Source organism: Oreochromis niloticus, linkage group LG16, assembly GCF_001858045.2.
Source record: "Oreochromis niloticus isolate F11D_XX linkage group LG16, O_niloticus_UMD_NMBU, whole genome shotgun sequence".
In the NCBI taxonomy this organism is placed as follows: Eukaryota; Metazoa; Chordata; class Actinopteri; order Cichliformes; family Cichlidae; genus Oreochromis; species Oreochromis niloticus.
Genome location: NC_031987.2, coordinates 25800459 through 25815491, shown reverse-complemented (window position 1 = coordinate 25815491; position 15033 = coordinate 25800459). Strand labels below are relative to the sequence as shown.

At 43.0% G+C, this 15033-nt stretch overlaps 2 protein-coding genes and 1 long non-coding RNA gene across 4 annotated transcripts in view; 2 read left to right on the top strand and 1 right to left on the bottom strand.

Moving 5' to 3' along the window:
* trappc10 (trafficking protein particle complex subunit 10) overlaps positions 1 to 9874 on the top strand; it is a 23128-nt gene extending 13254 nt beyond the window's left edge. Inside the window, exons 5-23 of one of the 2 annotated variants that reach the window (XM_005475366.4) lie at positions 307 to 502; positions 625 to 736; positions 876 to 1123; positions 1234 to 1380; positions 1616 to 1730; positions 2038 to 2114; positions 2327 to 2418; positions 2955 to 3095; positions 3512 to 3621; positions 3736 to 4268; positions 4360 to 4501; positions 4845 to 5003; positions 5320 to 5549; positions 6044 to 6144; positions 6286 to 6409; positions 6735 to 6899; positions 7132 to 7312; positions 7773 to 7967; positions 8143 to 9874. In XM_005475366.4, the coding sequence (XP_005475423.1) occupies positions 307 to 502; positions 625 to 736; positions 876 to 1123; positions 1234 to 1380; positions 1616 to 1730; positions 2038 to 2114; positions 2327 to 2418; positions 2955 to 3095; positions 3512 to 3621; positions 3736 to 4268; positions 4360 to 4501; positions 4845 to 5003; positions 5320 to 5549; positions 6044 to 6144; positions 6286 to 6409; positions 6735 to 6899; positions 7132 to 7312; positions 7773 to 7967; positions 8143 to 8390 (3316 nt within the window). In that variant the 3' untranslated portion in view covers positions 8391 to 9874. Of the gene's footprint in view, positions 1 to 306; positions 503 to 624; positions 737 to 875; positions 1124 to 1233; positions 1381 to 1615; positions 1731 to 2037; positions 2115 to 2326; positions 2419 to 2954; positions 3096 to 3511; positions 3622 to 3735; positions 4269 to 4359; positions 4502 to 4844; positions 5004 to 5319; positions 5550 to 6043; positions 6149 to 6285; positions 6410 to 6734; positions 6900 to 7131; positions 7313 to 7772; positions 7968 to 8142 lie in introns of both variants that reach the window. The other variant, XM_003454889.5, reaches the window with a different exon arrangement.
* On the bottom strand, positions 9470 to 12640 carry LOC109197345 (uncharacterized). Its single transcript, XR_002058459.2, has 2 exons — positions 12499 to 12640; positions 9470 to 12247 (listed from the first exon to the last, which is right to left on the bottom strand). It is a non-coding gene; the product is annotated as an uncharacterized LOC109197345 (long non-coding RNA).
* Positions 12402 to 15033, top strand: gdf3 (growth differentiation factor 3). The gene is made up of 3 exons (XM_005475365.4): positions 12402 to 12539; positions 12633 to 13072; positions 13987 to 15033. The coding sequence occupies exons 2-3, from the start codon at positions 12796 to 12798 to the stop codon at positions 14838 to 14840; spliced, it is 1131 nt and encodes a 376-aa protein (XP_005475422.1). The 5' UTR covers positions 12402 to 12539; positions 12633 to 12795; the 3' UTR covers positions 14841 to 15033.

The window sequence follows — 15033 nt, the reverse complement described above, 5'->3', positions numbered from 1 at the left end:
CACTTCCAAACGGATGACATGAAGAGTCTGAGTTAAATTTTAACATTTGCAAATGCCAACTTTAACTGAAATATTAGGTTGAATTTCACAATTAGAAACCCACAGACTCCTTTATATTTTATTTATTTTATGTACTTAATTTAAAAAAACATTTTCAATTTTATTTAAAATGTGAAATAAAAGTAATTCATTGCTTTCTTTCACATTTCGTCTCAAAGCAGTTTCTGTAATCAGTGTTTGCTAAATCTAAGCTGCCTTGTGGATTGAATCTTCCTTATGAAAGTAAAGACTTGTCTTTTCATCCAGGTGTGTAGTTCTGTCTGATCCTCTGAAGGACTCATCTCGATCTCAGGAATCCTGGAATTCCTTGCTGCTAAAGCTGCGAACTCTCCTCCTCATGTCCTTCACCAAGAACCTGGGCCGCTTCGAAGATGAAATGCGCACACTACGAGAGAAGCGCACCCAGCCGGGCTGGAGCTTCTGTGAATACTTCATGGTCCAGGTACGTGGAAAGAAGCGCCGGAGTGTAGGCCTGTGTGTTATCCTGTCCTCGAACTCTGTCCTCGAAGGTTACAGGAGCCAAGTGTTGATTCCCAGTTTTGTCTTATGTGTGTGTCTGTGCAGGAGGAGCTGGCCTTTGTTTTTGAAATGCTGCAGCAGTTTGAGGACGCCTTGGTCCAGTATGATGAACTGGATGCTCTTTTTACCCAGTATGTCCTTAACTTTGGAGCGGGAGGTACGTAATCACCTCATTTTTATGCTTTGTTTCAGTTCGTCTCTGTTAATTAAAAGAAACACTGTTTGCATTTTTGTTTCCATTTTCAAAGGTACGCGCTAGTTTTGTTTTTGGTTATGCTAATCCGCTTCTTTCACAGATACTGCTAACTGGCTCGGCTCCTTCTGCGCCCCAGTGCGTAACTGGAGCGGCTTGTTGCTTCGGCGACCCATTGACATGGAGAAGAGGGACGGGATCCAGCGTGGAGAGGCCAGCCTCTTAGACCTGAGAAGCTATCTGTTCTCTCGCCAGTGCACTTTACTAATCTTCCTTCAGAGACCTTGGGAGGTCACGCAGAGAGCGCTGGAGCTGCTCCACAACTGTGTACAGGAGCTCCGCCTGCTGGAGGTAATAAACACAGATCGTACCATTTCTAATGGTATGAGTGGATTTTCATCCTCTCTTTCTACAAAATGTACTTCATTACTAATCTTAAAATGCTTTCTTATGTTACTCAGGTGCAGGTCCTTGAGGGAGCCCTGGACTGTTGGGTGTTTCTCAGCTGCTTGGAGGTTCTGCACAGGATCGAGGGCTGCTGTGATCCAGCCCAGTTAGCTGCAAACTGCTCCCATACTGTTGGTCTCTGGGCGTATGCTACAGACAAGGTACCACACACAAAATAAACACATTAATGTTTTTAGCTTTGGCTTTAATAGCTTAAGAAACCCATTAGCACCTTTAAGCTTTCAAGAGATCTGTTAGGGCTCTTAAGTTGAAAAGCTCCACAAACATTGACACTGATACTGACATACTGACATGTAACAATTTAAACAGCAAGAAGTAGGTACTATGAACATAAAATGACCTTTTTTCATTGAGTGTTCTCCCTGCGTTCTGCAGTTGAAGTCTCTGGGGGAACTCTGTGGCTTAGTGTCAAAAAAGGGGCCCAATTCTGAGGACCTGAACAGGACTGTAGATCTGCTGGCTGGGCTCGGGGACGAGAGGCCTGAGACTGGTAAGTTTTCTCATTCTACCTTTGCTGGGCAGTAATGACCACCTAATTTATTTATTTATTTTTTTCAGTTTGTCACTTTTTTAGATTGAAAGTACAGGCTGTTCCTGAAAAAACATGGCTATTAGTTGTAGTCTCTGCAGTGCAGCACACACAGGCGCAGTGCCTCTTTGATCTATGGCAGCTCTCTTAAGTCACCATGGTGTGCCTGCACCCTCAGGGTTAGACTTTACTCTTCACTGCCTCTCTTATTTGAAAGGGAATAAATAACCGCATGTGTTTTTAAAATCTCCTTTGTCTTCCTCCACAGTCAACAGTTTGCAGAGCCCGTACAAAAAGCTGAAAGAAGCTTTGTCGTCTGTCGAAGCTTTTGAAAGGCACTATCTTGTAAGCCCCACACATATTGCCACAGTTTGATATTTTATTTCATTGGTTTACTAAGAAGGAAGTTAAGACACATTCTTTCAACTGTTTTTTTTTTTTTAATCTTTTTTTAATGATGTAATGTCCTGAAAGCTTGAGCAGCAACAGCTCATTTGATGATCTTTCTCATCTTCTTTCTCTTCTTCTACCACCTTGTTGGCTCCTTCTTGCATCAGGAACTTTCTCATGCTGCTATGGAAATGTACCAGGCCATCGGCCGGCTTCGGTCTGCCAGACTGGTGGGAAAAAGCCTGGCTGAGTTCTACATGTAAGGAAGAGTTAAGCTGTTGGTTTAATTAGGGTATAGGCAGGTCTATTTGAGTTTTTCAGGTTGATTAGGCTTCTACTGTAGAACTGTTTCCCAATTAGAGCCTATAAATACACAGACAGGACTGAAGATAAATGCAGTTTTCTGAAATAAATGGAAACCTATTTGAGAGGAATTAAGTTACATTCATTATATTGAGCATAACTATATGAGGTCTAACTTAATAGTCAAAAACCAAATATTTATGATGCAGGAAATAGGCAGTCCATCTGCTACTGGCTCATATTTGATGTCATGCCAGCCAATAGAGAATAAATGAGTGGGCAGTATTTGCATGCACTTTCAAGTATTATAACCTGCAAAATAACTTAATCTTTATCAGTGTAGAAAAGGAAAAAAGGAAAAGAATTTCTTCACAAATATATAAAAATCTATGATGATAATGACAATAATAATAATGATGATGATCTCTATCATTTTCTATAATGAAGAGGAACAAGATGATTTGTTTATATGTGTCTTTTTATGTAACACAGGAGGAAGGGAGATCCTGAGCGGGCGGAAACCTTCTTGCAGGAAGCTCTGAAGTCATACGTGTCAGAGGGGTGGAGCCTCCCTGTGACTCACACCAGGAGACAGGTTGCTGAGTGTCAGAAGCTGCTGAGCAAAACTGAAGAGTATCCTTCAGAGCCATGAGACTAATTAATGGACAAATATTAAAACACCACAGTGATGCCAAGATTTAACATTACTTCACAGTACTAAACACTGAAGCGCATTTATTACTTTCCGACTTTATTATTCATGAAAATGGTTGGAATGGTCAAAGTAAGTAATTAAAAAATATGTCCCTTAGTTTCTTTATAATATAAAGTCAGTTGTTATGGCATCAAAATATTTACATTACCTTCTATAAGTTAGTCTAGCATTGTCATCAGTCAGGGTTAAAATAGGCTGAGCCGCTGATGATGTGAAACCTTGTCTGGTTCGGTTTGGCCTTGAAGCTTAAGTAGGGGTTCCTGTTTTGTTCTTCCAAATGTAGTTTTTGAAGTAGTGAAATGAATTATTTGGTTTCCTTTACAACCCACCACAGCTACTTACAAACCAGTGCTTTGTTGGCTGGTGATGTAAATCTGACGACAGAGGAGAGGAAACACTTTTGTCAAGAAATTCTGAGCTTTACTGGCAAGTCTGGAGACCAGCGTAAGTGCTTCTGTTTAACTCCCATTCAGTTGGAATCCACTTTGCATTTATAATTTACAAAAATGTGCTCATCATTAACATCTTTTTTTTTTTTCTTCTACTTCTTGCTCTCAGCTCACAAAGTTACCCTCAGCATGGGTGTGTTTGCACAGCTCACACAGTTAAAGTTCCATCCAGCAACAGCCTCGGTGCACTCTGGAGCTGTCCTGCAGGTGGAGCTCACCCTGCGGTGTTTGATGCCCGTGTCGGTGCGCATCCAGCAACTAGTCGCCAGCATTCACTTTGAGGTGGATCATGGAGGGACTCATGGGAGGTCAAAGGGAGCTCAGAGACAAACGCACCCAGGGACAGTAGTTTTTAGTCAGAGTAACTCATCAGTGGGTCCTCCGTCCTCCTCAGGCGCTGGGCCTTCATTAGAGCTGGATGAGGTTCAGGACAGGAGTCCTTCGGACAATTCTCTCAACTCTACAGGAGTGATATGTAAAAACACTCACCTGCTCATGCGTCGTCATGACAGCAACTCACCCCCAGACACGCCTAACTGTATCAGCCCCCCTACTGTTGGAATTAAGGAAGGAGCCCAAATGCTGAAGGTGCAGGATGTAACATTAGAGCCTGGGAACAACAGCATCACGTTCACTGCACCAGTAAGATGCGACCTTCCTTTGGTCATAAAATGTACCTTTATTTTTTTTCCGCCCCTCACATTCTCATTTGCTCCTCTGGTTTACATTGTAGAGTGGACAGCCAGGTACTTACACACTTCGTCAGCTGTGTGCCACAGTCGGTGAGGTGCAGTTTATCCTGCCTCATATCTACCCATCGGCCCAATATGAAGTATATTCTCAGGAGCCCCAGCTCACCGTGGAGCCTCTCTCAGGTCTGAATATTTTTATTTGATTAAAATCAGATTCTTCATATCTGGGGCTGTTGTATTGGTTACACTTGGAGTTTATTTGCAGCTTTATTAGCTTGAATTCTCTAATAGTTTTCTGTAGTTATGACCATATAAGCATAAAGAGTTGCAGTGTTTGAGGTTGATAAATTCTAATAAATGATTAGTTCATAAAAATATTTTAACTTTTAATTTTAACAGGTTAATAGCTGAAAAAAGTTAAATGAGTTTTACCAGCTCGTTTGACCTAATCAGACTATAAATATTCCACTTACCCATACGCCAGTGCAGCATGTGTGCGTCACTGTAGTTGTGTTTGTGTTTTCAGAGCCACTGTTAGCTGGTCTGCCTCAGAAGGTGAAGTTTACTCTGCTGACGGGTCACTACACTGTGAAGAAAGGAGATGCACTGCAGCTCAGCAACACAGAAACAATGCCCATCCTGCCCTCCACCAGCTGCACCGCCCGAATCAGTAGCCCTACTTCTGGTCAGTAACTACATTGAATATAAGAAATGATTTTTTTTAAGATAGTCATTTGGAGTAGTGATCTTTCCTGACAGTCCACTTTACTGCTGTCATTCTTTCCATGCCAAACTGCTTAGATTATCTCACCTGTTATTTGAGTAATGTTGTCTGAACTATATGGATCTCCACTGTGCTGCTGTGTGGGTGGGTGGGTGGGTGGGGTTTGCACAGGTGTTCATGTATTGGTTCAGAACTGAGTTGTGCCCATAAACAAACTCATAGATACGGAGCTCTAAACTTCATGCGGCCATCTTTTCCGTCCCCCTCTTGTGTTCAGAGTTGGTGGGTGAAAGCACTTTGTCCATTCAGTCGTCTGAAAAGGTGACGAGCATCAGCCTGCCTCCGGCCCCTCCCTACCACACTCTGGAGTTCCAGCTGGAGGTTTTGTGCATTATCCCGTCCGGGGCTGACCGGCCCGCCAATGAGAGGCTGACTAATGGGGAGGTCCGCCATCGACCACGGAGCTACAGTCATCCCGACACACCGATGACCGCCATCGACCAGAGGGTGAGACACAAGACATGTAACTTTTTGTGGGGGAGATGTGAGTGATGAAGCATGCTACATATCACTGGTAGTCTAGCTGTGGGTGGTTCCGGTGTATAGTGTGGATTACATTTTCTAGTGATCAATCGATCAGTTGTTCATAAGATGATTAATCACTAATATTCTAATAATTGTTTATTAATGTAATATTTTTAAACGTAGAATCACAGAATGTTTTAAGTTATTGTGAGGGTTTGCTACTTTAATGCTTTCACATTATAGAAGAATTGATGTTTTTGTGTGGTGAAGGTTTTATACTTGATATTTGATGACCTCACTTTGGGCCCAGAGATATTGTAGTTTTGTTTTTTATTTCTTTCATAAGATAAACACTTGACTATTTCAAAAAGTTAGCTGACATAAATTGTAAAGAATATGATTGTTAGTCTTCAACCAAATAAATATTTGCCAGATAGCTGATAGCTTGAGAAACTTAAACTTGTGTGTGTACACAGATGTCTATCGACTGTCCGTGGTCAATCTACTCCACACTGCTTGCCCTTACCTTCTACATCCCTTTCAAGACCAAACACTCTTTGCTTTCTGCTGGTAACAGGCAAGTCTCTTCCTCTTTTTTTAATTAGTTTTTATTGTTGGGAAAGATGAAAGTTTAGATTTAACTTATTAACATGACATTCTTTACCACTTACCTTTCCAAACCTGCCTGACCTGTGACCTGTTGGACGTGATCCCACAGGAAGTACATCCAGGTGTGTGTGCAGAATGTGTCAGATGTTAATTTTACGCTGGCAGAAGTAAAGCTGACAGAGAAGCAGCACGCATCGCTGGAGCTCCAGTCTCTTAACACTAAAACACAACAGGTGAGCAGAAACATCTTCTTTTATTTTAAATAATGACACCAGTTTTAAAATATGGCAAATGCCTTCTGTAATATTTTGGGTTAAAGATGGCTTTATAGGCTATAGCACTGTTTTGCTTATTTTAGTCTTGATTTTGCATTTTGGTGTTAATTTGTCTGGAAACCTCTTGTCATTGTGGGCAGAGCCCCAGAGTGTTTTCAGATTCCTTTATATCAGGATAGACAATGTCATAATACATTTTCCATCTTAGATGTCGATTTGAAACATCAGAGCTACATCATCCATGGACTCGCACTGATGTCTGGTGTGTATTTTGTGTGTCTAGCTTCTGTGCTGTAAGCACAGTGTGTTCTGCTTGTGGGAGGTGAGGTGGAAGGATGACCTGCCCTCCTGTCTCCAGTGTGTTTTCTCTGCCAACTTTTCTCCGCTCAGCCAAGACATTTCTGCCTACAAACCTTTCCACTACCAGTTCCAGCTTGAGAGAGTCACTGTAAGTCCACTTAAACTCCAGATTTAGGTCCTTTTCATCTAAATGTGTAAGTGAAGCAGTGATTGTGTTGTCAGAACGTTAAATATCAAGACTTTTATAAAACATCTGAGCAAATTCTGTTTGCAAGTGGCTACTTTTTATGGATAGCTCATTGTAGGAGTTTAGTTGCAGTTAAGTTAGTTATTATCAGTGACTCTCCCACCCATCGATAACCTCTAATTCATGTCATCAGACATTGTACAGCGTGAAAGCAGAAATCTTCCCTCCTGCTGGTGAGCAGCACTGCCGCTCTGGCGTCCTCTGTGGACTTGAGGTGTGTATAACACGACTGACTGATCCAGCAGAGGGAGAGATTGCAGAGGACAGCAAGACTGAGACCGATGGCCCCAAAACCACCAAGCTCATGTATGAAGGTATGCTATCAGCTCACCTTTCTGTCTTTTTTTTCTTTTAATTAAATCAGATTTTTAGTAGACCGGTCAGTTATTTGAGAGGAATATTTGGCTGAAGAACCGATATAAAAATGGCACACAACACTCAACGTAGAAATGCTGGTGCCTAAAACCAGCTGGTTGCCAAAAACTGTAGTTCTGTAAGAGTTAATATCACTTTTCACAAATACCCAGATATTAGCTGAAGCGGTGGATTTATCACTTTATAGATCGACTTGTTTTTGTTCAGATGTGCATATGTATAAGAGCCAGGCACTTGAAGCAAAACCATCTCTTCAAACTATTCTTCAGACTCCTTTTTGCATATGGCCAGACACAACGAAGGCAAAATAATTTAAGGCAACAAATAGTCTTTAATAAACTGTTTGATTTTGATAATATGAAACCATTTCAATAGTTGTGTTTGCGTGCATGTCCACAGTGGCTGACAGCAGCAGTAACTGGGCGGTGTGTGGGAAGAGTTCAGGGATGGTGCTCATGCCAATGACGGCCAACGCCACCCACAAAGTCCAGATCGAGGTGATGCCTCTGTTTGCTGGACACCTGCCCTTCCCCAAGATCAAAGTGCTGAAGTACCTGCCTCACACTGCAGCAGTGGCCATTCAGCCAGACCCCGGTGAGACCTGCTAAACCTTCAAGCCTTTGTAGATGTTTATTCCACAATGAAGGGATGGAGAGATGGCTGAAGTGATCAGTTGCTGACAAATGTCTAAACCTACAAAATGCTTTTCTTCTTCTTCTTTTTTGTCATTTGGACAATCAGTAATTTGTTTCTTCCTTGGCGCTTTCAGACAGCTGCGTGGAGAACGACAGCCTATCCCTGCTGGACAAGACGCTGGATGATCAGGGAGACACGGCGAGCATCCGCAGCCGGGGCAGCGTCCACTCTGTGGGCAGCGGCGACCAGCAGCAGAAAGGCGTGGCCATGCCGCGACTCGACCCTTTCAGCCCTGGACAGGTGTTCAACCACAGCCACGCACGCCAGGTCCTGGTCCTGCCAGCTACTGACGACCACATCATGGAGGTCAATGCCACATGACCCTAGTGACAACGCCACCAACAATCGTCATGTAGGACTGAACCTGGGGCCTGGATGGACTCTACTGAGATTTTTTTTTTAATCTGGGACGACTCGGGTCCATGAGTCCATTTCTGAGACGGCTGCAGGTTGTCGGTATGGACTCACTCCTAAGCATGAAACCCACTGCAGACATTACGGACTAGCCAGTGAAGAGCCAATGACATCTGCTGATTAAATTTAAATAAAGATTTTTCTTTGCCATACTTTGTACATAGCTCATTGGATGGATTTATAGGTATAAATATATATATAAATAAATAAATATATATATATATATGGACTGATCAGTGAGATCGGTGCCTGTCGTACTATTTCGAACTGAAGAAGGAAAAAAACACTCCTGATTGTCCCGTGATGCACCAAAGCCCTAGATGTGTGTATGCCTTGACCATCTACTCAAGTACTGTAATGACTGAGTGTGTCCAGCTGTTGTGTGCCTCTTCAGTAGTCATCATTTTTTTTATATTTGAGATTTTTGCTTGTTTTTGAGTCATTGAACTCTGATGTGTCTTTGGAGACGTAGCTTATAATCCCAACAGACTCCTTTGTCCTAGTACTGAGGTGAAAAATGATCATAATCTCCCAAGTTTACTACATGATTTCAGCATGATTAAAGTCAGTCCAGCACATATGAGGCACCAAAAATGAAAGTGTAGAGCTATTATTGAAAATGACCAATGCAAAGATCTAATCTAAAATAACCCAGGGTTACCCGTTCAAATGTCTAAACATGTTGCTCTTCTTTCCATAGTATAGATTAAATGTGCTGCACAGGATTCTAAGTACAGGCTTTAGTATTTATACTCGCAGGGTATAAAGGTCTTTAAAATGTTCACGTCTCCAAAAATGCACATAGATGTGCTAAAGAACTTGTTTATTTTTAACAAAGACAAAGCCTTATGTTTTCTGACTCAAACGAAAACATAAGAATGAAACTCTCAAATATAAACCCGGCAATGACACGAAAGGCTCCGATTGTAGTGGTTTGTGTGCATGTGCGTGCGTGTGTGTTGCATTTCTGTTCCGCTGTAGCTCTGTGTCCATGGACGTGATCAGATGAGACTTTTACACGAGGATCAGCCAGTGCACATTGTCTGTCAGTGCATTGTTTATATACTGGGTGTGTATATTTATTGTGTGTGTGCGCGTGTGTGTGTGCGTGCCAAATCCATGTCCGAGCTATGCACACATACCGGTGATGTCGAATGGATGAATGAAATAAGCCGCTGTTAGATTTATTCATACATTTGTTTGAAAGGATGAACTCTAGCTACTTCTACCCCCACCCTCCTCCACCCTTGTCCTCCTCTGTGGTGCACATGCGCACAGCGAGACTACAGCCTCCTGCTCCTCTTTGACCACTGTACATACTTATGTGTAAATAATGATTCAAATGAAAATCATCTTTGATTGCCAACTATATTAAAAAAAAATCATTGGGATCTTCCTGGATGTCTGTTTTCTATAATATCATGTTAGCAAGAAAACGGGTTGAAAGATTGATGAGGCAACTGATTGACTTGTGTTGATATTTGTGCAGCATGAAAAACACAACAGGGTTTCTTATGACCTCATATGAACAGGGAATCCTCACTTGCTGACCTCAGTGTAAGAATAAACGATTCACAATGTATTAATCAAAAATATGCTTTTCCCAAATGTTCCATGCTGACTGTTTTTATTAATCAAGTGATTTTGGTGGAAGGAGAAAGAAAGTTTGTTTTTGGTTTCTTACTAAGAATTTATTGAAAGTACAAAAAGATGCAAAATGAGTTTTAGTAAAGTAAAAGTAAGAATGGAATGGAGGGAGGTGTAACAGTGAAGCTGTAAGGAGCAGAGCCAGTGAAAGTGGATGAGTTTAAATACTCGAGGTCAGCTATCGGAAGCAATGGACAATGAAGAGAGTCCAGGCAGGGTGGAGGGGGACGGTGGAGCAATTGAAGACGGAGGTGGCTGAGTTGAAGATGTTCAGATTTTCGGCATTCGTGACCAAAATGGGCAAGATTAAGTATATCAGAGGGGACGGCTCTGATTGAGCAGGTTGGTGACAAAGTTAGAGGCGAGGTGGATAGTAAATTTACCGGGGGGGGATGATGTAGACCAGCGGTCCCCAACTCCCGGGCCACACACCGGTAACGGTACGCAAGAGTTGAGGCTACGGTGTGAAATTTATGGTTTTCAGGGTTTTTATCGGTTTTTAGCATTAACTCTGTTTCCCTGGGTCTTTTCCCTTGTGTTATGAATAAATCTTCTTTGGTACTGGTTTTATTTTGTTGTTGGAAATGAACCAGTCCAAGGTGCAAAAAAGGTTGGGGACCCCGATGTCGAGGGTAAATGAGAACATGCAGATGGTTTCTGCGACAGAAGAGGTTGCTGGGGTTAAAGTGACAGGTGATCAGCTGTGTAACCTCTAAAAGGAGATGCTGTAAGAAGATGATCCATGCCCCACCAGCCGTGCCTCTGCTTTGAGTCCTGCTCTGCAGTTTGAGAACCATTTATTTAAGGGCAACACTGGCCTGCAAACACTGAGCTGGATGCTTTAAACATGGCCAAATTTTTAATTAATAATGTAAATATATTAAAAATACTGATTGTGAGCCAAAGGTTTACAGAGAATACACTGATCACTTTAATACCAAAGTGATTTTCTGCTTTTATTACAAGCTGATGTCAATGATGACATGGACATGTGGAGGACAAAAAGAGTGGCAGACCTAAAAAACTATCTACAGCAGATTAATAGGACCTGAAAACTGCATCCTTAGGAATTAAGAAACAATCCAACAAAGGAAACAGGGAGAAAAAGCTGGGGTGAAAATCTGTGACAATAGGTACAGAGGAGTTCAGGAGAGAGGTGCAACTGTGAGTGTCTGCAGCCATCTGTAAAACATGGTGGAGGCTGAGTCATGGTTTAGGGCTGCATTTCCACCAGTGGTGTTGAAATCTTGTCAAAATATATGAAATTACAAATGCAGAAATACAAAGTAGCATTGGGTTTGGATCCACCATGCAATACCATCTGACTGGCAATGGCTTCAGTTTTCAGCATGTCACTGATCCCTGAGCTGCAACATTACCAAAGCAGTGTGGAATCATCTTGACACAGAATGTGAGAAAAGGCAGCCAACATCCAAAGTAAAGCTTTGAATGTCCATGAAGAAGCCTGGAGAACTATTCCTGAAGATGCTTAAAGAAATGTTTTTAAAAACTGGCCTATGAGACCTCAGGAAGTCTAAGAATAAAGGTGATCATACCAAATATTGATGTTCAAGCTCCTTATGATGCACAAACTCCATTTCTGTATTTCCATTCATGTATGTGTACATTTCAATAAATCACTGCATCTGTTTCGTATTTTCATAGCAAAATACTAAGAAGAACCGCTCTGAGGGTTCACAGAGGGAACATAATATATTTACAATGAAAAATGGAATATAATGTTTTCTTCTGATGAACAATTTTATCACTTCAGGTCTGTAAGAATTCTTTATATGAAGCAGTTCGAGAAGTCAAAGTCGCATTATCATGAGAGATCATGAGAAGTTCATACCCTCAACGGGCGCTAGATGGCGCGATAGTCTCACCCTTTGAGCACACCGTGCTTCAGCTTAAACGCTGTTGAATAAACTGGCATGTTACTGCTGTGCCTTCTTATCTGGCAGACACATCCCGGTGTTACCAGTGTTTTCACTGAGATAAAGCCGCTGTTTGACATCACCGCACTGGCGCAGTAAAAGACCTCTCACCGGGTGGCCGGGTCATCCTCCAAGAGAGTCCCCCGGGGGCCCAGAATTCATTGTTGAGCTTATATTGACCTGCGTTTTACAGTGAGGTTCACAGATCATATAAAACAAGACATACACATCAGGACTTTTATCCAAGATGTATACTTAAAAATAATGAAATAAGCACCAATGAGCAACAAATACAAATCGTTTCCATTTTTAAAACTCGGCTTTTAAAAGAGACCAACAATGACAGAAGAGGGGACTTGAGGCGCTTGAGATGATCATGTTTCTGGAAGCTTCTGCCTTCAACATGTATTGGTGTTTAACAAAACACTCACCTGTAAGTCAAATTACCTGGTGAATTTGACTCAGGGACAAGGTGAGTCTGAGCCTATAAACAGGATGGAGGATATAATAAAAGCTGATTTTTCCTTTATGGTGACTTCATTCAGGAATCTCACTGTTATTTCAGGGGACCTGTCCTGAGCTCAGCCCTCCTCCCCGGCTTATCTTCGCCCGCTTCTCATTAACATGATTACGCAGCTGCGCGCCGGGATCTCTGTGAGGTTAAACTAAAAGTTACAGGTGAAGAGGCTCTGGAGCTGCCGAGTCCAAAATCAACCCAAAGTCCGAGCATGACTCCTGTGTTGCTGCTGGCGGTGTGTTTTCTCGGAGCGTGTGCCCTTTCACCCGTGGAGGACACCAACAGACAGGAGCAACTCCTCCTGAGGTCCCTGGGGCTCTCCGAGAGGCCGAGGCCTGCAGGGAGCCTCCAGCCCCGGCGCCATGTCCCGTCCGCTCTCTGGAGGATGTTCCGGAGGGCCGAGAAGTTCCAGGCCCTGGAGAGCCAGCCCTGCACGGTGTCCGAGTACGGAGTCCGCGGCAACATCGTCAGATACGTCCAAGACCAAGGTAGATGTACTGTAGTGTTCACACTGTGGTCACACAGGCAGCTTGGAGAAGCTGAGACGTGATGTTAGTCAAAACGCAGCGCTGGAGCTGAAGCACTAGAACTATCGATAGTATCGATATGAACGCTGGTATTGGTTGATCGATACTTTGTTTCTATACTTTAAGTTTAGTATGAAGCCCACTGACACTATGAAAAATGTCTGAAACCTTTGTGTTAACTATCACGTCTATTTGATTTAAAGCCATTAAGAGATTTAATATCGAGCATCCTCCATGGCTGTCAGCCTGTTAGTGTGCAGTACGCTGTCAGAGGAGGATGCAGTGCTGCTGATGGCTGAGATCACAACAGTCTGAGTGTTTGTGTGAGTGTCAGGGATAGTTGTTTACCCCAAAGACTCAGTGGTGGCACGAACTCGTTATTTAGATATACATTTTGAAAGAAAAATTGTGAAAAAACACTAAGATGGAAATATTGATTAGCTCCGATATAATTTACTAACATTCCTTCCAGATTTGCCAGTAGCTTTGAGAAATTTCTGGCATCTTGAGGGGGAAAAATGGCAGATTTTTATAATGTTAGAACTTAGTCTAACATTATAGTCCCCCCCCCCATTTAAGCTTTAAAAAAGCATATCTGGCCTTTAAATAGCCAAACAAATTCATATCTATATTCCTTCTCTCTGTAAAGCTAGGCACATATTTATTCATTAAAGCTGATTCAGATACAAAAGGTGAAATAATTACGAGCGTTTCATGCTGGTAAGAGACAGAAGCTGTAATTTATTGGTGCGAAGACTGAGCTCTGTTGCATAAACAAAATGCACATTCTTTGCTCTGACTTATACTCTTCTCTTCACTCCTGGAAAAACTGCAAGCTCCTTGTTAATCATGCTGTCTTGGCGGATGTTTTGCAGGCAGGATGGTGTCTGGATGGAGCAGCAGCTGTCAGGCTTGCCTGGAGAAGCATCTTTTCTTCAACATGTCCATCCTGCAGCCTGTGGAGATGCTGTCTCTGGCTCAGCTGGAAATCAAGCTCCACTGGAAGCCCCTCAGTCCCGTGCAGCTGCTGCAAGGGTCCCAGGCCATCAGTGCCTCTCTGTATAAAGTGATCCGATCGACTTTGAAGGGAACTAATCCTAAGGCGAACCGCAGACTGCTGTTGTCCCAGTCGGTCCAGCTGCAGCCCGAATCCACCTCCGTCACCATGGATCTCACAGCGCTGGCAGAGAGCTGGCGCAAACCGGGCTCTAATTACGGCTTGATTTTAGAGTTGCTCCCTCTCGGACCAGACCCGGAACAGTTCTTTCCGTTTTACCCCGGTAACTCCCTCCCTCTTGAACAAGCCTTCACCTTCCCGTTGGTTCAGGCCTCACTAGTGGCTGTGTCCCTCAACCCAAATCAGTGTCGGTCCAGACGGAGGAGAAGCGCCATCCACATCCCCGTGACACCAAGCAATGTGTGTAAAGCTCGCCGCCTCTACATCAGTTTTAAAGATGTCGGCTGGCAGGACTGGGTCATCGCCCCACAGGGCTTCATGGCCAACTACTGCCACGGGGAGTGTCCGTTCCCGCTCAGCGAAAGCCTGAACGGCACCAACCACGCCATCCTGCAGACCCTGGTGCATTCCTTGGATCCAGAGAACACGCCACAGCCCTGCTGCGTCCCCATCCGTCTCTCCTCGATCTCCATGCTCTACTACGACAACAATGACAATGTGGTGCTTCAGCATTACCAGGACATGGTGGTGGATGAATGCGGGTGTCGCTGAGGATGCTGGACACTTCTGATTGGCCTCTGGTCACCAGATATTATCCTCTGATTCATTCAGCTGCTTTGTCCAGTGATGCGTGTCTAGAATTGTTCTTACTGCAATTTGTTAAAACGATTGTTTTTCAATATGTAATGGAATATGTTTGTAGACAGTAATTTTTAAAGAATTTAACTATTTGTTCTTATTGAAA